This window comes from Limanda limanda, chromosome 9 (assembly GCF_963576545.1).
Source record: "Limanda limanda chromosome 9, fLimLim1.1, whole genome shotgun sequence".
Classification (NCBI taxonomy): Eukaryota; Metazoa; Chordata; class Actinopteri; order Pleuronectiformes; family Pleuronectidae; genus Limanda; species Limanda limanda.
Window position 1 is genome coordinate 1,980,239 of NC_083644.1, and position 23,548 is coordinate 2,003,786.

At 45.0% G+C, this 23,548-nt stretch overlaps 1 protein-coding gene across 1 annotated transcript in view; it reads left to right on the top strand.

The window, feature by feature from the left end:
- Positions 1 to 19,374, top strand: part of LOC133011238 (phospholipase A2 inhibitor and Ly6/PLAUR domain-containing protein-like) — a 29,776-nt gene extending 10,402 nt beyond the window's left edge. Inside the window, exon 6 of the mRNA XM_061078941.1 lies at positions 19,286 to 19,374. Within this exon, the coding sequence (XP_060934924.1) occupies positions 19,286 to 19,374 (89 nt within the window). The remainder of the gene's footprint in view (positions 1 to 19,285) is intronic.
- Positions 19,375 to 23,548: the final 4,174 nt, after the last annotated feature.

Below are 23,548 nucleotides of genomic sequence, written 5' to 3' on the forward strand. Positions count from 1 at the left end.
ACCACTACCCCAACTACAACAACCACTACCCCTACAACAACAACCACGACTCCAACTACAACAACCACAATCCCAACTACAACAACCACTACGCCAACTACAACAACCACTACCCCAACTACAACAACCACTCCCCCAACTACAACAATCACTACAACAACCACTACCCCAACTACAACAACAACAACCCCAACTACAACAACCACTACCCCTACAACAACAACCACGACTCCAACTACAACAACCACTTCCCCAACTACAACAACCACTTCACCAACTACAACAACAACTACCCCAACTACAACAACCACTACCCCTACAACAACAACCACGACTCCAACTACAACAACCACAAACCCAACTACAACAACCACTACCCCAACTACAACAACCACTACGCCAACTACAACAACCACTACCCCAACTACAATAACCACTTCCCCAACTACAACAACCACTACACCAACTACAACAACCACTTCCCCAACTACAACAACCATTACCCCAACTACAACAACAACAACCCCAACTACAACAACCACTACGCCAACAACAACTACCCCAACTACAACAACAACAAAAACCCCAACTACAACAACCACTACCCCAACTACAACAACAACAAAAACCCAAACTACAACAACCACTACCCCAACTACAACAACCACTACCCCAACTACAACAACCACCATCCCAACAACAACTACCACTACCCCAACTACAACAACCACTACCCCAACTACAACAACCACTACCCCAACTACAACAACCACTACGCCAACAACCACTACCCCAACTACAACAACAACAAAAACCCCAACTACAACAACCACTACCCCAACTACAACAACCACTTCCCTAACTACAACAACCACTACCCCCACTACAACAACAACAACCCCAACTACAACAACCACTCCCCCAACTACAACAACCACTATGCCAACAACTACCCAAACTACAACAACCACTACCCATACAACAACAACCACGACTCCAACTACAACAACCACGAACCCAACTACAACAACCACTACCCCAACTACAACAACCACTACGCCAACTACAACAACTACCCCAACTACAACAACCACTTCCCCAACTACAACAACCACTACACCAACTACAACAACCACTTCCCCAACTACAACAACCACTACCCCAACTACAACAACCCCAACTACAACAACCACTACGCCAACAACAACAACTACCCCAACTACAACAACCACTACCCCTACAACAACAACCACGACTCCAACTACAACAACCACGACCCCTACAACAACAACCACGACTCCAACTACAACAACCACTACCCCAACTACAACAACAACAACCCCAACTACAACAACCACTACGCCAAAAACAACAACTACCCCAACTACAAAAACCACTACCCCTACAACAACAACCACGACTCCAACTACAACAACCACGACCCCAACTACAACAACCACAACCCCAACTACAACAACCACTATCCCAACTACAACAACCACTAAGCCAACTACAGCAACTTCTACCCCAACTACAACAACCACTCCCCCAACTACAACAACCACTACACCAACTACAACAACCACTTTCCCAACTACAACAACCACTACCCCAACTACAACAACAACCCCAACTACAACAACCACTACCCCAACTACAACAACCACTACCCCTACAACAACAACCACGACTCCAACTACAACAACCACGATCCCAACTACAACAACCACTACCCCAACTACAACAACCACTACCCAAACTACAACAACAACCACTACCCCAACTACAACAACAACAACAACCCCAACTACAACAACCACTACCCCAACTACAACAACCACAACCCCAACTACAACAACCACTATCCCAACTACAACAACCACTACCCCAACTACAACAACCACTACCCCAACTACAACAACCACTACGCCAACAACCACTACCCCAACTACAACAACAACAAAAAACCCAACTACAACAACCACTACCCCAACTACAACAACCACTACCCCAACTACAACAACCACCATCCCAACAACAACTACCACTACCCCAACTACAACAACCACTACCCCAACTACAACAACGACTACCCCAACTACAACAACCACTACGCCAACAACAACCACTACCCACACTACAACAACCACTGCCCCTCCAACCATGGCCGTCACTAAAACAACCACTACCCCAACTACAACAACCACTACGCCAACAACAACCACTTCCCTAACTACAACAACCACTACCCCCACTACAACAACAACAACCCCAACTACAACAACCACTCCCCCAACTACAACAACCACTATGCCAACAACAACAACTACCCAAACTACAACAACCACTACCCATACAACAACAACCACGACTCCAACTACAACAACCACTACGCCAACTACAACAACTACCCCAACTACATCAACCACTTCCCCAACTACAACAACCACTACACCAACAACAACAACCACTTCCCCAACTACAACAACCACTACCCCAACTACAACAACCCCAACTACAACAACCACTACGCCAACAACAACAACTACCCCAACTACAACAACCACTACCCCTACAACAACAACCACGACTCCAACTACAACAACCACTACCCCTACAACAACAACCACGACTCCAACTACAACAACCACTACCCCAACTACAACAACAACAACCCCAACTACAACAACCACTACGCCAACAACAACAACTACCCCAACTACAACAACCACTACCCCTACAACAACAACCACGACTCCAACTACAACAACCACGACCCCAACTACAACAACCACTACCCCAACTACAACAACAACCCCAACTACAACAACCACTACCCCAACTACAACAACCACTACCCCAACTACAACAACAACCACTACCCCAACTACAACAACAACAACAACCCCAACTACAACAACCACTACCCCAACTACAACAACCACAACCCCAACTACAACAACCACTATCCCAAGTACAACAACCACTAAGCCAACTACAACAACCACTACCCCAACTACAACAACCACTCCCCCAACTACAACAACCACTACACCAACTACAACAACCACTTCCCCAACTACAACAACCACTACCCCAACTACAACAACAACCCCAACTACAACAACCACTACCCCAACTACAACAACAACTACCCCTACAACAACAACCACGACTCCAACTACAACAACCACTAAGCCAACTACAACAACCACTACCCCAACTACAACAACCACTACCCCAACTACAACAACAACCACTACCCCAACTACAACAACAACAACAACCCCAACTACAACAACCACTACCCCAACTACAACAACCACAACCCCAACTACAACAACCACTATCCCAACTACAACAACCACTACCCCAACTACAACAACCACTACCCCAACTACAACAACCACTACGCCAACAACCACTACCCCAACTACAACAACAACAAAAAACCCAACTACAACAACCACTACCCCAACTACAACAACCACTACCCCAACTACAACAACCACCATCCCAACAACAACTACCACTACCCCAACTACAACAACCACTACCCCAACTACAACAACGACTACCCCAACTACAACAACCACTACGCCAACAACAACCACTACCCACACTACAACAACCACTGCCCCTCCAACCATGGCCGTCACTAAAACAACCACTACCCCAACTACAACAACCACTACGCCAACAACAACCACTTCCCTAACTACAACAACCACTACCCCCACTACAACAACAACAACCCCAACTACAACAACCACTCCCCCAACTACAACAACCACTATGCCAACAACAACAACTACCCAAACTACAACAACCACTACCCATACAACAACAACCACGACTCCAACTACAACAACCACTACGCCAACTACAACAACTACCCCAACTACATCAACCACTTCCCCAACTACAACAACCACTACACCAACAACAACAACCACTTCCCCAACCACAACAACCACTACCCCAACTACAACAACCCCAACTACAACAACCACTACGCCAACAACAACAACTACCCCAACTACAACAACCACTACCCCTACAACAACAACCACGACTCCAACTACAACAACCACTACCCCTACAACAACAACCACGACTCCAACTACAACAACCACTACCCCAACTACAACAACAACAACCCCAACTACAACAACCACTCCGCCAACAACAACAACTACCCCAACTACAACAACCAATACCCCTACAACAACAACCACGACTCCAACTACAACAACCACGACCCCAACTACAACAACCACTACCCCAACTACAACAACAACCCCAACTACAACAACCACTACCCCAACTACAACAACCACTACCCCAACTACAACAACAACCACTACCCCAACTACAACAACAACAACAACCCCAACTACAACAACCACTACCCCAACTACAACAACCACAACCCCAACTACAACAACCACTATCCCAAGTACAACAACCACTAAGCCAACTACAACAACCACTACCCCAACTACAACAACCACTCCCCCAACTACAACAACCACTACACCAACTACAACAACCACTTCCCCAACTACAACAACCACTACCCCAACTACAACAACAACCCCAACTACAACAACCACTACCCCAACTACAACAACAACTACCCCTACAACAACAACCACGACTCCAACTACAACAACCACTAAGCCAACTACAACAACCACTACCCCAACTACAACAACCACTACCCCAACTACAACAACAACCACTACCCCAACTACAACAACAACCCCAACTACAACAACCACTACCCGAATTACAACAACCACTACCCCAACTACAACAACCACTACGCCAACTACAACAACTACCCCAACTACAACAACCACTTCCCCAACTACAACAACCACTACACCAACTACAACAACCACTTCCCCAACTACAACAACCACTACCCCAACTACAACAACCACTACGCCAACAACAACAACTACCCCAACTACAACAACCACTACCCCTACAACAACAACCACGACTCCAACTACAACAACCACTACCCCTACAACAACAACCACGACTCCAACTACAACAACAACTACCCCAACTACAACAACAACAACCCCAACTACAACAACCACTACGCCAACAACAACAACTACCCCAACTACAACAACCACTATCCCAACTACAAAAACCACTAAGCCAACTACAACAACCACTACCCCAACTACAACAACCACTCCCCCAACTACAACAACCACTACACCAACTACAACAACCACTTCCCCAACTACAACAACCACTACCCCAACTACAACAACAACCCCAACTACAACAACCACTACCCCAACTACAACAACCACTACCCCTACAACAACAACCACGACTCCAACTACAACAACCACGAACCCAACTACAACAACCACTACCCCAACTACAACAACCACTACCCCAACTACAACAACAACCACTACCCCAACTACAACAACAACAACAACCCCAACTACAACAACCACTACCCCAACTACAACAACCACAACCCCAACTACAACAACCACTATCCCAACTACAACAACCACTAAGCCAACTACAACAACCACTACCCCAACTACAACAACCACGACTCCAACTACAACAACCACTACCCCAACTACAACAACCACTACCCCAACTACAACAACAACCACTACCCCAACTACAACAACAACAACAACCCCAACTACAACAACCACTACCCCAACTACAACAACCACAACCCAAACTACAACAACCACTATCCCAACTACAACAACCACTACCCCAACTACAACAACCACTATCCCTACAACAACAACCACGACTCCAACTACAACAACCACGACCCCAACTACAACAACCACAACCCCAACTACAACAACCACTATCCCAACTACAACAACCACTAAGCCAACTACAACAACCACTACCCCAACTACAACAACCACTCCCCCAACTACAACAACCACTACACCAACTACAACAACCACTTCCCCAACTACAACAACCACTACCCCAACTACAACAACAACCCCAACTACAACAACCACTACCCCAACTACAACAACCACTACCCCTACAACAACAACCACGACTCCAACTACAACAACCACGAACCCAACTACAACAACCACTACCCCAACTACAACAACCACTACCCCAACTACAACAACAACCACTACCCCAACTACAACAACAACAACAACCCCAACTACAACAACCACAACCCCAACTACAACAACCACTATCCCAACTACAACAACCACTAAGCCAACTACAACAACCACTACCCCAACTACAACAACCACTCCCCTAACTACAACAACCACTACACCAACTACAACAACCACTTCCCCAACCACAACAACCACTACCCCAACTACAACAACAACCCCAACTACAACAACCACTACCCCAACTACAACAACCACTACCCCTACAACAACAACCACGACTCCAACTACAACAACCACTACCCCTACAACAACAACCACGACTCCAACTACAACAACCACTACCCCAACTACAACAACAACAACCCCAACTACAACAACCACTACGCCAACAACAACAACTACCCCAACTACAACAACCACTATCCCAACTACAACAACCACTAAGCCAACTACAACAACCACTACCCCAACTACAACAACCACTCCCCCAACTACAACAACCACTACACCAACTACAACAACCACTTCCCCAACTACAACAACCACTACCCCAACTACAACAACCACTACCCCTACAACAACAACCACGACTCCAACTACAACAACCACGAACCCAACTACAACAACCACTACCCCAACTACAACAACCACTACCCCAACTACAACAACAACCACTACCCCAACTACAACAACAACAACAACCCCAACTACAACAACCACTACCCCAACTACAACAACCACAACCCCAACTACAACAACCACTATCCCAACTACAACAACCACTAAGCCAACTACAACAACCACTACCCCAACTACAACAACCACGACTCCAACTACAACAACCACTACCCCAACTACAACAACCACTACCCCAACTACAACAACAACCACTACCCCAACTACAACAACAACAACAACCCCAACTACAACAACCACTACCCCAACTACAACAACCACAACCCCAACTACAACAACCACTATCCCAACTACAACAACCACTACCCCAACTACAACAACCACTACCCCTACAACAACAACCACGACTCCAACTACAACAACCACGACCCCAACTACAACAACCACAACCCCAACTACAACAACCACTATCCCAACTACAACAACCACTAAGCCAACTACAACAACCACTACCCCAACTACAACAACCACTCCCCCAACTACAACAACCACTACACCAACTACAACAACCACTTCCCCAACTACATCAACCACTACCCCAACTACAACAACAACCCCAACTACAACAACCACTACCCCAACTACAACAACCACTACCCCTACAACAACAACCACGACTCCAACTACAACAACCACGAACCCAACTACAACAACCACTACCCCAACTACAACAACCACTACCCCAACTACAACAACAACCACTACCCCAACTACAACAACAACAACAACCCCAACTACAACAACCACAACCCCAACTACAACAACCACTATCCCAACTACAACAACCACTAAGCCAACTACAACAACCACTACCCCAACTACAACAACCACTCCCCTAACTACAACAACCACTACACCAACTACAACAACCACTTCCCCAACTACAACAACCACTACCCCAACTACAACAACAACCCCAACTACAACAACCACTACCCCAACTACAACAACCACTACCCCTACAACAACAACCACGACTCCAACTACAACAACCACGAACCCAACTACAACAACCACTACCCCAACTACAACAACCACTACCCCAACTACAACAACAACCACTACCCCAACTACAACAACAACAACAACCCCAACTACAACAACCACTACCCGAATTACAACAACCACTACCCCAACTAAAACAACCACTACGCCAACTACAACAACTACCCCAACTACAACAACCACTTCCCCAACTACAACAACCACTACACCAACTACAACAACCACTTCCCCAACTACAACAACCACTACCCCAACTACAACAACCCCAACTACAACAACCACTACGCCAACAACAAGAACTACCCCAACTACAACAACCACTACCCCTACAACAACAACCACGACTCCAACTACAACAACCACTACCCCTACAACAACAACCACGACTCCAACTACAACAACCACTACCCCAACTACAACAACAACAACCCCAACTACAACAACCACTACGCCAACAACTACCCCAACTACAACAACCACTACCCCTACAACAACAACCACGACTCCAACTACAACAACCATGACCCCAACTACAACAACCACAACCCCAAATACAACAACCACTATCCCAACTACAACAACCACTAAGCCAACTACAACAACCACTACCCCAACTACAACAACCACTCCCCCAACTACAACAACCACTACACCAACTACAACAACCACTTCCCCAACTACAACAACCATTACCCCAACTACAACAACAACCCCAACTACAACAACCACTACCCCAACTACAACAACCACTACCCCTACAACAACAACCACGACTCCAACTACAACAACCACGAACCCAACTACAACAACCACTACCCCAACTACAACAACCACTCCCCCAACTACAACAACCACTACACCAACTACAACAACCACTTCCCCAACTACAACAACCACTACCCCAACTACAACAACAACCCCAACTACAACAACCACTACCCCAACTACAACAACCACTACCCCTACAACAACCACGACTCCAACTACAACAACCACGAACCCAACTACAACAACCACTACCCCAACTACAACAACCACTACCCCAACTACAACAACAACCACTACCCCAACTACAACAACAACAACAACCCCAACTACAACAACCACTTCCCGAATTACAACAACCACTACCCCAACTACAACAACCACCATCCTAACAACAACTACCACTACCCCAACTACAACAACCACTACCCCAACTACAACAACCACTACCCCAACTACAACAACCACTACCCCAACAACAACCACTACCCCAACTACAACAACCACTACCCCTCCAACCATGGCCGTCACAAAAACAACCACTACCCCAACTACAACAACCACTACACCAACAACAACCACTTCCCTAACTACAACAACCACTACCCCAACTACAAGAACCACTACCCCAACTACAACAACCACTACGCCAACTACAACAACCACTACCCCAACTACAACAACCACTCCCCCATCTACAACAACCACTACACCAACTACAACAACCACTTCCCCAACTACAACAACCACTACCCCAACTACAACAACAACAACCCAAACTACAACAACCACTACCCCTACAACAACAACCACGACTCCAACTACAACAACCACGAACCCAACTACAACAACCACGATCCCAACTACAACAACCACTACACCAACTACAACAACAACTACCCGAACTACAACAACCACTTCCCCAACTACAACAACCACTACACCAACTACAACAACCACTTCCCCATCTACAACAACCACTATCCCAACTACAACAACAACAACCCCAACTACAACAACCACTACCCCTACAACAACAACCACAACTCCAACAACCACGACCCCAACTACAACAACCACGACCCCAACTACAACAACCACTACCTCAACTACAACAACCACTAAGCCAACTACAACAACCACTACCCCAACTACAACAACCACTCCCCCAACTACAACAACCACTACACCAACTACAACAACCACTTCCCCAACTACAACAACCACTACCCCAACTACAACAACAACATCAACTACCCCAACTACAACAACCCCAACTACAACAACCACGACCCCAACTACAACAACCACTACACCAACTACAACAACCACTTCCCCAACTACAACAACCACTACCCCAACTACAACAACAACAACCCCAACTACAATAACCACTACCCCAACTACAACAACCACTACCCCAACTACAACAACCACTCCCCCAACTACAACAACCACTACACCAACTACAACAACCACTAACCCAACTACAACAACCACTACCCCAACTACAACAACAACAACCCCAACTACAACAACCACTACCCCAACTACAACAACCACTACCCCAACTACAACAACAAAAACCCCAACTACAACAAACACTACACCAACAACAACAACTACCCCAACTACAACAACCACTATCCCTACAACAACAACCACGACTCCAACTACAACAAACACTACACCAACAACAACAACTACCCCAACTACAACAACCACTATCCCTACAACAACAACCACGACTCCAACTACAACAACCATGACCCCAACTACAACAACCACTACCCCAACTACAACAACCACTACGCCAACTACAACAACCACTTCCCCAACTACAACAACCACTACCCCAACTACAACAACCCCAACTACAACAACCACGACCCCAAGAACAACAACCACTACACCAACTACAACAACCACTACCCCAACTACAACAACAACAACCCCAACTACAACAACCACTAACCCAACTACAACAACCACTACCCCAACTACAACAACAACAACCCCAACTACAACAACCACTACCCCAACTACAACAACCACTATGCCAACAACAACTACCCAAACTACAACAACTACTATCCCTACAACAACAACCACTACACCAACTACAACAACCACTTCCCCAACTACAACAACCACTACCCCAACTACAACAACAACAACCCCAACTACAACAAACACTACACCAACAACAACAACTACCCCAACTACAACAACCACTATCCCTACAACAACAACCACGACTCCAACTACAACAACCATGACCCCAACTACAACAACCACTACTCCAACTACAACAACCACTACGCCAACTACAACAACCACTTCCCCAACTACAACAACCACTACCCCAACTACAACAACAACAACCCCAACTACAACAACCACTACCCCAACTACAACAACCACTACCCCAACTACAACAACCACTCCCCCAACTACAACAACCACTACACCAACTACAACAACCACTACCCCAACTACAACAACCACTACCCCAACTACAACGACAACAACCCCAACTACAACAACCACTTCCCCAACTACAACAACCACTACACCAACTACAACAACCACTTCACCAACTACAACAACCACTACCCCAACTACAACAACAACAACCCCAACTACAACAACCACTACGCCAACAACAACAACTACCCCAACTACAACAACCACTACCCCTACAACAACAACCAGGACTCCAACTACAACAACCACGACCCCAACTACAACAACCACGACCCCAACTACAACAACCACTACCCCAACTACAACAACCACTAAGCCAACTACAACAACCACTCCCCCAACTACAACAACCACTAAACCAACTACAGCAACCACTTCCCCAACTACAACAACCACTACCCCAACTACAACAACCACTACCCCAACTACAACAACCACTACCCCAACTACAACAACCACTACCCCTACAACAACAACCAGGACTCCAACTACAACAACCACTACCCCAACTACAACAACCACTACCCCAACTACAACAACCACTACCCCAACTACAACAACCACCATCCCAACAACAACTACCACTACCCCAACTACAACAACCACTACCCCAACTACAACAACCACTACCCCAACTACAACAACCACTACGCCAACAACAACCACTACCCCAACTACAACAACCACTACCCCTCCAACCATGGCCGTCACTAAAACAACCACTACCCCAACTACAACAACCACTACGCCAACAACAACCACTTCCCTAAATACAACAACCACTACCCCAACTACAACAACAACAACCCCAACTACAACAACCATTACCCCAACTACAACAACCATTACGCCAACTACAACAACCACTACCCCAACTACAACAACCACTTCCCCAACTACAACAACCACTACCCCAACTACAACAACCACTTCCCCAACTACAACAACCACTATCCCAACTACAACAACCACTACCCCAACTACAACAACCACTACCCCTACAACAACAACCACGACTCCAACTACAACAACCACGAACCCAACTACAACAACCACTACCCCAACTACAACAACCACTACCCCAACTACAACAACAACAACAACCCCAACAACCACTACCCCAACTACAACAACCACTACCCCAACTACAACAACCACCATCCCAACAACAACTACCACTACCCCAACTACAACAACCACTACCCCAACTACAACAACCACTACGCCAACAACAACAACTACCCCAACTACAACAACCACGACCCCAACTACAACAACCATGCCCCCAACTACAACAACCACTACCCCTACAACAACAACCACGACTCCAACTACAACAACCACGAACCCAACTACAACAACCACTACCCCAACTACAACAACCACTACGCCAACTACAACAACAACTACCCCAACTACATCAACCACTTCCCCAACTACAACAACCACTACACCAACTACAACAACCACTTCCCCAACTACAACAACCACTACCCCAACTACAACAACAACAACCCCAACTACAACAACCACTAACCCAACTACAACAACCACTACCCCAACTACAACAACAACAACCCCAACTACAACAACCACTACCCCAACTACAACAACCACTATGCCAACAACAACTACCCAAACTACAACAACTACTATCCCTACAACAACAACCACTACACCAACTACAACAACCACTTCCCCAACTACAACAACCACTACCCCAACTACAACAACAACAACCCCAACTACAACAAACACTACACCAACAACAACAACTACCCCAACTACAACAACCACTATCCCTACAACAACAACCACGACTCCAACTACAACAACCATGACCCCAACTACAACAACCACTACTCCAACTACAACAACCACTACGCCAACTACAACAACCACTTCCCCAACTACAACAACCACTACCCCAACTACAACAACAACAACCCCAACTACAACAACCACTACCCCAACTACAACAACCACTACCCCAACTACAACAACCACTCCCCCAACTACAACAACCACTACACCAACTACAACAACCACTACCCCAACTACAACAACCACTACCCCAACTACAACGACAACAACCCCAACTACAACAACCACTTCCCCAACTACAACAACCACTACACCAACTACAACAACCACTTCACCAACTACAACAACCACTACCCCAACTACAACAACAACAACCCCAACTACAACAACCACTACGCCAACAACAACAACTACCCCAACTACAACAACCACTACCCCTACAACAACAACCAGGACTCCAACTACAACAACCACGACCCCAACTACAACAACCACGACCCCAACTACAACAACCACTACCCCAACTACAACAACCACTAAGCCAACTACAACAACCACTCCCCCAACTACAACAACCACTACACCAACTACAGCAACCACTTCCCCAACTACAACAACCACTACCCCAACTACAACAACCACTACCCCAACTACAACAACCACTTCCCCAACTACAACAACCACTACCCCTACAACAACAACCAGGACTCCAACTACAACAACCACTACCCCAACTACAACAACCACTACCCCAACTACAACAACCACTACCCCAACTACAACAACCACCATCCCAACAACAACTACCACTACCCCAACTACAACAACCACTACCCCAACTACAACAACCACTACCCCAACTACAACAACCACTACGCCAACAACAACCACTACCCCAACTACAACAACCACTACCCCTCCAACCATGGCCGTCACTAAAACAACCACTACCCCAACTACAACAACCACTACGCCAACAACAACCACTTCCCTAAATACAACAACCACTACCCCAACTACAACAACAACAACCCCAACTACAACAACCATTACCCCAACTACAACAACCATTACGCCAACTACAACAACCACTACCCCAACTACAACAACCACTTCCCCAACTACAACAACCACTACCCCAACTACAACAACCACTTCCCCAACTACAACAACCACTATCCCAACTACAACAACCACTACCCCAACTACAACAACCACTACCCCTACAACAACAACCACGACTCCAACTACAACAACCACGAACCCAACTACAACAACCACTACCCCAACTACAACAACCACTACCCCAACTACAACAACAACAACAACCCCAACAACCACTACCCCAACTACAACAACCACTACCCCAACTACAACAACCACCATCCCAACAACAACTACCACTACCCCAACTACAACAACCACTACCCCAACTACAACAACCACTACCCCAACCACAACAACAAAAACCCCAACTACAACAACAAAAACCCCAACTACAACAACCACTACGCCAACAACAACCACTTCCCCAACTACAACAACCACTACACCAACTACAACAACCACTTCCCCAACTACAACAACCACTACCCCAACTACAACAACAACAACCCCAACTACAACAACCACTACGCCAACAACAACTACCCCAACTACAACAACCACTACCCCTACAACAACAACCACGACTCCAACTACAACAACCACGACCCCAACTACAACAACCACGACCCCAACTACAACAACCACTACCCCAACTACAATAACCACGAACCCAACTACAACAACCACTACCCCAACTACAACAACCACTACCCCAACTACAACAACAACAACAACCCCAACTACAACAACCACGACCCCAACTACAACAACCACGACCCCAACTACAACAACCACTACCCCAACTACAATAACCACTAAGCCAACTACAACAACCACTACCCCAACTACAACAACCACTCCCCCAACTACAACAACCACTACACCAACTACAACAACCACTTCCCCATCTACAACAACCACTACCCCAACTACAACAACAACCCCAACTACAACAACCACTACCCCAACTACAACAACCACTACCCCTACAACAACAACCACGACTCCAACTACAACAACCACAAACCCAACTACAACAACCACTACCCCAACTACAACAACCACTACCCCAACTACAACAACAACCCCAACTACAACAACCACTACCCCAACTACAACAACCACTACCCCAACTACAACAACCACTACCCCTACAACAAAAACCACTTCCCCAACTACAACAACCACTACACCAACTACAACAACCACTTCCCCATCTACAACAACCACTACCCCAACTACAACAACAACCCCAACTACAACAACCACTACCCCAACTACAACAACCTCTACCCCTACAACAACAACCACGACTCCAACTACAACAACCACGAACCCAACTACAACAACCACTTCCCCAACTACAACAACCACTACCCCAACTACAACAACAACCCCAACAACCACTACCCCAACTACAACAACCACTACCCCTACAACAACAACCACGACTCCAACTACAACAACCACGAACCCAACTACAACAACCACTACCCCAACTACAACAACCACTACCCCAACTACAACAACAACCCCAACTACAACAACCACTACCCCAACTACAACAACCACTACCCCAACTACAACAACCACCATCCCAACAACAACTACCACTACCCCAACTACAACAACCACAACCCCAACTACAACAACCACTACCCCAACTACAACAACCACTATGCCACCAACAACCACTACCGCAACTACAACAACCACTACCCCTCCAACCATGGCCGTCACTAAAACAACCACTACCCCAACTACAACAACCACTACGCCAACAACAACCACTTCCCTAACTACAACAACCACTACCCCAACTACAACAACAACAACCCCAACTACAACAACCACTACCCCAACTACAACAACCATTACGCCAACTACAACAACCACTACCCCAACTACAACAACCACTTCCCCAACTTCAACAACCACTACGCCAACAACAACAACTACCCCAACTACAACAACCACTACCCCTACAACAACAACCACGACTCGAACTACAACAACCACGACCCCAACTACAACAACCACGACCCCAACTACAACAACCACTACCCCAACTACAACAACCACTACGCCAACTACAACAACCACGACCCCAACTACAACAACCACGACCCCAACTACAACAACCACTACACCAACTACAACAACCACTTCCCCAACTACAACAACCACTACCCCAACTACAACAACAACAACCCCAACTACAACAACCACTACCCCAACTACAACAACCACTACCCCTACAACAACAACCACGTCTCCAACTACAACAACCACGAACCCAACTACAACAACCACTACCCCAACAACAACAACCCCAACTACAACAACCACTACCCCAACTACAACAACCACTATGCCAACAACAACTACCCAAACTACAACAACTACTATCCCTACAACAACAACCACTACACCAACTACAACAACCACTTCCCCAACTACAACAACCACTACCCCAACTACAACAACAACAACCCCAACTACAACAAACACTACACCAACAACAACAACTACCCCAACTACAACAACCACTATCCCTACAACAACAACCACGACTCCAACTACAACAACCATGACCCCAACTACAACAACCACTACTCCAACTACAACAACCACTACGCCAACTACAACAACCACTTCCCCAACTACAACAACCACTACCCCAACTACAACAACAACAACCCCAACTACAACAACCACTACCCCAACTACAACAACCACTACCCCAACTACAACAACCACTCCCCCAACTACAACAACCACTACACCAACTACAACAACCACTACCCCAACTACAACAACCACTACCCCAACTACAACGACAACAACCCCAACTACAACAACCACTTCCCCAACTACAACAACCACTACACCAACTACAACAACCACTTCACCAACTACAACAACCACTACCCCAACTACAACAACAACAACCCCAACTACAACAACCACTACGCCAACAACAACAACTACCCCAACTACAACAACCACTACCCCTACAACAACAACCAGGACTCCAACTACAACAACCACGACCCCAACTACAACAACCACGACCCCAACTACAACAACCACTACCCCAACTACAACAACCACTAAGCCAACTACAACAACCACTCCCCCAACTACAACAACCACTACACCAACTACAGCAACCACTTCCCCAACTACAACAACCACTACCCCAACTACAACAACCACTACCCCAACTACAACAACCACTACCCCAACTACAACAACCACTACCCCTACAACAACAACCAGGACTCCAACTACAACAACCACTACCCCAACTACAACAACCACTACCCCAACTACAACAACCACTACCCCAACTACAACAACCACCATCCCAACAACAACTACCACTACCCCAACTACAACAACCACTACCCCAACTACAACAACCACTACCCCAACTACAACAACCACTACGCCAACAACAACCACTACCCCAACTACAACAACCACTACCCCTCCAACCATGGCCGTCACTAAAACAACCACTACCCCAACTACAACAACCACTACGCCAACAACAACCACTTCCCTAAATACAACAACCACTACCCCAACTACAACAACAACAACCCCAACTACAACAACCATTACCCCAACTACAACAACCATTACGCCAACTACAACAACCACTACCCCAACTACAACAACCACTTCCCCAACTACAACAACCACTACCCCAACTACAACAACCACTTCCCCAACTACAACAACCACTATCCCAACTACAACAACCACTACCCCAACTACAACAACCACTACCCCTACAACAACAACCACGACTCCAACTACAACAACCACGAACCCAACTACAACAACCACTACCCCAACTACAACAACCACTACCCCAACTACAACAACAACAACAACCCCAACAACCACTACCCCAACTACAACAACCACTACCCCAACTACAACAACCACCATCCCAACAACAACTACCACTACCCCAACTACAACAACCACTACCCCAACTACAACAACCACTACCCCAACCACAACAACAAAAACCCCAACTACAACAACAAAAACCCCAACTACAACAACCACTACGCCAACAACAACAACTACCCCAACTACAAAAACCACGACCCCAACTACAACAACCACGCCCCCAACTACAACAACCACTACCCCTACAACAACAACCACGACTCCAACTACAACAACCACGAACCCAACTACAACAACCACTACCCCAACTACAACAACCACTACGCCAACTACAACAACAACTACCCCAACTACATCAACCACTTCCCCAACTACAACAACCACTACACCAACTACAACAACCACTTCCCCAACTACAACAACCACTACCCCAACTACAACAACAACAACCCCAACTACAACAACCACTACGCCAACAACAACTACCCCAACTACAACAACCACTACCCCTACAACAACAACCACGACTCCAACTACAACAACCACGACCCCAACTACAACAACCACGACCCCAACTACAACAACCACTACCCCAACTACAATAACCACGAACCCAACTACAACAACCACTACCCCAACTACAACAACCACTACCCCAACTACAACAACAACAACAACCCCAACTACAACAACCACGACCCCAACTACAACAACCACGACCCCAACTACAACAACAACTACCCCAACTACATCAACCACTTCCCCAACTACAACAACCACTACACCAACTACAACAACCACTTCCCCATCTACAACAACCACTACCCCAACTACAACAACAACCCCAACTACAACAACCACTACCCCAACTACAACAACCACTACCCCTACAACAACAACCACGACTCCAACTACAACAACCACAAACCCAACTACAACAACCACTACCCCAACTACAACAACCACTACCCCAACTACAACAACCACTACGCCAACTACAACAACCACTACACCAACAACAACAACCACAACCCCAACTACAACAACCACGACCCCAACGACAACCACCACGACTCCAACTACAACAACCACTTCCCCAACTACAACAACCACCATCCCAACTACAACTACCACTACCCCAACTACAACAACAGCTACCCCAACTACAACAACCACTACGCCAACTACAACAATCACTACACCAACAACTACCACTACCCCAACTACAACAACCACTTCCCCAACTACAACAACCACTTCACCAACTACAACAATCACTACCCCAACTACTGCTGCCACCACATCTACAACAACCACTGCCAGTGATGCCTGTTGTGTCAGAATGGGAATGCTGCATCTGCTGATTGGACTCCTCATTTTCATCCTGTTTTAGAGTTCAGAACAAAAATGGAAGAACCTTTGAATCCACTGGAAGGACTCTGAGAGAACCTTTAGAAGTCTGTTCTTTGGTTTACTTGCTGCCATCTTTGATTGGTAGTCACACAGATTATATTTAACATATTTAGTAAAAAGGGATTGGGTCTGGGTGAAGTTCAAGTGAGCACCAATGATAGACACACACACACAAAACTTATACTTTTGTTCAATTTATTAGCCTTAATTTCAGTGAAACATAATTAGCTTCACGGGAACATTCTCACTTGGGATTTCTTCACAAATCTGTGTTTATATTTGAAGTGGACTGAATGGTGTTATACGTTTGATCTTATTTAACTTTTTTTGCAACTTGTACAACTATTGTGGCATAAATGAAAGTCAAACTTCAGGAAAGTTTGACTTTCAATACATTAACCATTTAAAAAAAATGTAAAGCTTTATTTCATGCTTCATGCTTCAAGTGGAAGTTTTTCTTCATTTTTTCTCTATTTATTATTATTTTAATCTCTTATATTTATGCCAATGTGAATCAGTACAGGAGCGAGATGCTAATCAAATAAAATACAATTGTTTCTTTTAATTCTCTGACACAAATTGCTTTCACTTTAGATTAAGGCCACAAAAGATGGGAATGATGATAAATGTGTGTTTTTACACAAAAGAAGAAAATATTCACTGCATTATATGTTGTAATCATTCATTAAACGACTTAAAAAAACAACTTAATTTCTGCTGTCAATCTTCTTCCTAATAAAATCATATCGGGACCAGCTTCATCAAATAACAATGTTTAAGTTTTCCCAGCTTCTTAGTAGAGAACCATTTCTATTCTAGAGTTGGAAATAAATACAGTATTTGAATAAATGTATTTGAGAATGTGAATTTTTTTATTATGACATCAGCAGGATGTGTCACATGCTTCTTCTTGTATGGGTGGAGCTGGAGTTACACCCCAACACGGCTCAGACAACGACTGGCAGTATATCAAAAGTTTTCTTTTAATTATTCAATGATGATAAATGGTTTTGGTACAGGAAGTCTCGTGGGATGAAATGGCTGAATTCTGGCGCGACAGCAGAGGAAGCCCAGTGGCTCCGCAGGAAACTGTCAGACAGGAAACAAGCAGGACAGACAGGTGACTAACCAGCTGGCTGATTAGTCACCTGGGATGAACAGGGACACAAAGTGTCAGCAGGTTGAACACAATATGAATACGAAGCAGGATTTCAAGCCAATGCTGGTTGATGCTACTGCACACTGTATAATGTGGAGGTGAGTGGCGTGGAGACCACGGCCCATATACACACACACACACCACACACACACACACACACACACACACACACACACAGGGAGTGGATCATGACAACTTTCTCCACTAGTGTAAAATAAGATAAACTTTAAATGAACATAGTGCCTAAAAACTTTCTGCAGTGTTTGGAATCAATGTCCGCGGCTGTGCACCAGCTGCATCCCTCATTCGGTGAGCTCTGCAAACAGAACAGGTGGCTACTTCGATGGCAGCGTTCTGGATGTGGTTCTTCAACCAGGTCTCTGTGGTGAACAACTAATGAGTCTAAGATTCCTTACCTGAGGAGATAAGCCAGCAATTCTCCTGTTATTGCTTATGTTTTAAGTAATGTATTAAAACGATTTCTAGGAAAGCATGTTAATGTCAGATTTTTTTAAATTCAACAATTGTTACTTTTTGTTTCGTCTTGTTCTGTGTTGTTTTATTCCAAAGTAATTTTTGACCTTGTTTAGATTAGTGCTATGGAAACAAGAGTTATTATTTATTAAATGTCTTGTCAGACAACTTTTACATGTACAGCTTTGGCAGACCTCCTCTACTCCTTCTCCTCCACTGCTGGATCCACAACGTCCACTAGTGTGTAAACGTCTTTACATCAACTTGTGGAATATAACAATGAGTTTATGTTCTTTGGGGTCGGTCATCTGAGGCTAAAATCTGCAGAGGCCAAGACAGGAAACGATTCATTGAGCTGTGGATGGTGATGACAACTTTATCACTAGCAATAGATTTTGTTTTTTTTTCTACTTTTTTTTTACATACCTCATAACAAATTCAATTTGAATTAATTTGTAATATTCTCTTTGTTTACAACAGTAACTTTAAAAACAATAAAAAAGTTTCTGAGTGTGACCCAGCTACTGAATTGATGGTAATATTGTTTGGTGCATTGCAGTGAGTGGTCAGATAAACATTCAGTTACACTTTTTAAAATCTATTTGATAAAGCTTGTATCAGTCAACACAGCTCAGTCGATGCTGGAAGCTGAATGACACGCTTCACATCCATCTGATGCAGTTGCTAAAAAATACCACACTGGGGCAGATGTCGACAAAGAAAAAAGAGGTGGTCATGGAGAAGAGACTGTATATTGTTGTTTTATCCTTTTGTGGAGCAGAGATGCAGAATGATTAGTCCATGCCTTTGTTACCAGGCTTGACTATTGTAATTCCCTGTGATCAGGCCCCACCACTAAGTCTGCAAAGACTCTGCAGCATGTGTCCAGACAGGAACATTCACATTTCTCCTGAATTTGCTTCACTGGCTTCCAGTTAAATTTGGAAAATAATTTTAAATGATTCTTCCTGAGGGGCTTTGGTTGTATCTAGAACCATTTGCTTCTGAAGAACCTTTTTTGACCAAATAATTTGCAAGGGTTCTTTGTAAAACTAAGGGTGTCATTAAGAACCGTTTTTATTTAAAGAACGCTTTCGGAAGAAGGAGTTCTTCAAGGATTTCTCCAAGCACGAGTATTGTAAGGTCTAGAAACCTTCATTTAAACTTTCTATAATTTCTCTATGTGCATGGCACTGCAGTCGCATGCCATTTTATGGGCAGCGGCAGGGCGTTTGCTTATATGCAAATTAGCAACTTCCGAAGATATTGGCATGCATCAATACACTGAGTTTTATTAGGAAAGTTCTGAAGAACAAACTATGAACAATTCTGAAGAAAATCATGGTAGATGACGTAGATCAAACCAATTTTACCCTCCAAAACCTTATGCTGAACATCTTGCAACAACAACAGTCCATGGTTTGCACTAATTGAGGCGTTCTTGACAGAGCCTTGAATAACAGCTTAATACAGATCACTCATATATACCAGTGTCCCTAAATCCACATTCAAGATTCCTTTATTGGTCCAAGGGCACTTAGACAGTGGGGGTAGGGAGAGTCCTCTTGGACTTAAACAGATCCAGGTCTGGTCCACATCCAGGTATGTTTGTGTCAGTCCTCGAACCAGTGACCTTCCAGTTTAATATCCGTCTTGTGTTATGAGTGTCGACTCTGTGCTGTCACTGAAGTTATCCTCTAACTATTTTAGTTCTGTCATATTGTTCTGACATAACTATTGAATGTGTTGTCAAGGTGTGATCTCCTGTGTTGAAAGGGCACAAGTGTTTAGAGATGAATTTAATGACGCACTTGTATTGGCTATGTTAGAAGCACTCTAAATGCCAAGACTGGTTTAGCAAGAAAATCATGTTGAAAATATTTGTTAACTTTGCATAAGGATAATAATACAACAGGTGTGTTAGCTTCTCACAAACCAAAGTTATATTTATCAGCCTGTCCCTGAAGTGTCTTATTTGTATATTCATACTTGATTTGTCCTTTTCTGGTTGTGTCCTATTTGCATCACTTTAAAGTATTTTGCGTATCTTTCAGTCGTTTGTTGTCTCTTTGTTGTCATTTGCTTGACTTTACAAGAAGAAATATTAACACTCACTTGACACAGAGGTTCTGGACCAGGGTCCCCCCTCCCCCTCTCCATCCATGCTGTCTGTAAATCCAGTGTTTCTTATTTTGCCAGTGTCCTCACAGCAGCAACTGGTCTGCTGTCAACCTGTGCAGGACAGAAGATAAAATAACATTTTAGACAGTATATGAAACATGAAGCAGTTTTAACAAAACACCACAAACCTTTACTTTATTTTAAGTTTCTGTTTTGTTGTTTCTAATAATTAAGTCTGCAGCAGATGAGGTTTTGCAGGTTATTGTTCATCCTGCTGTAATACTATTTCCACATGAGTGAATATAGGGACAATGGGTAAAATAAGGGTGCATCTATGGGCAGCACTTTTTCTTTCAGGGACAATTCGGGGTTCAGTATCTTGCCCAAGGAAACTTCGGCA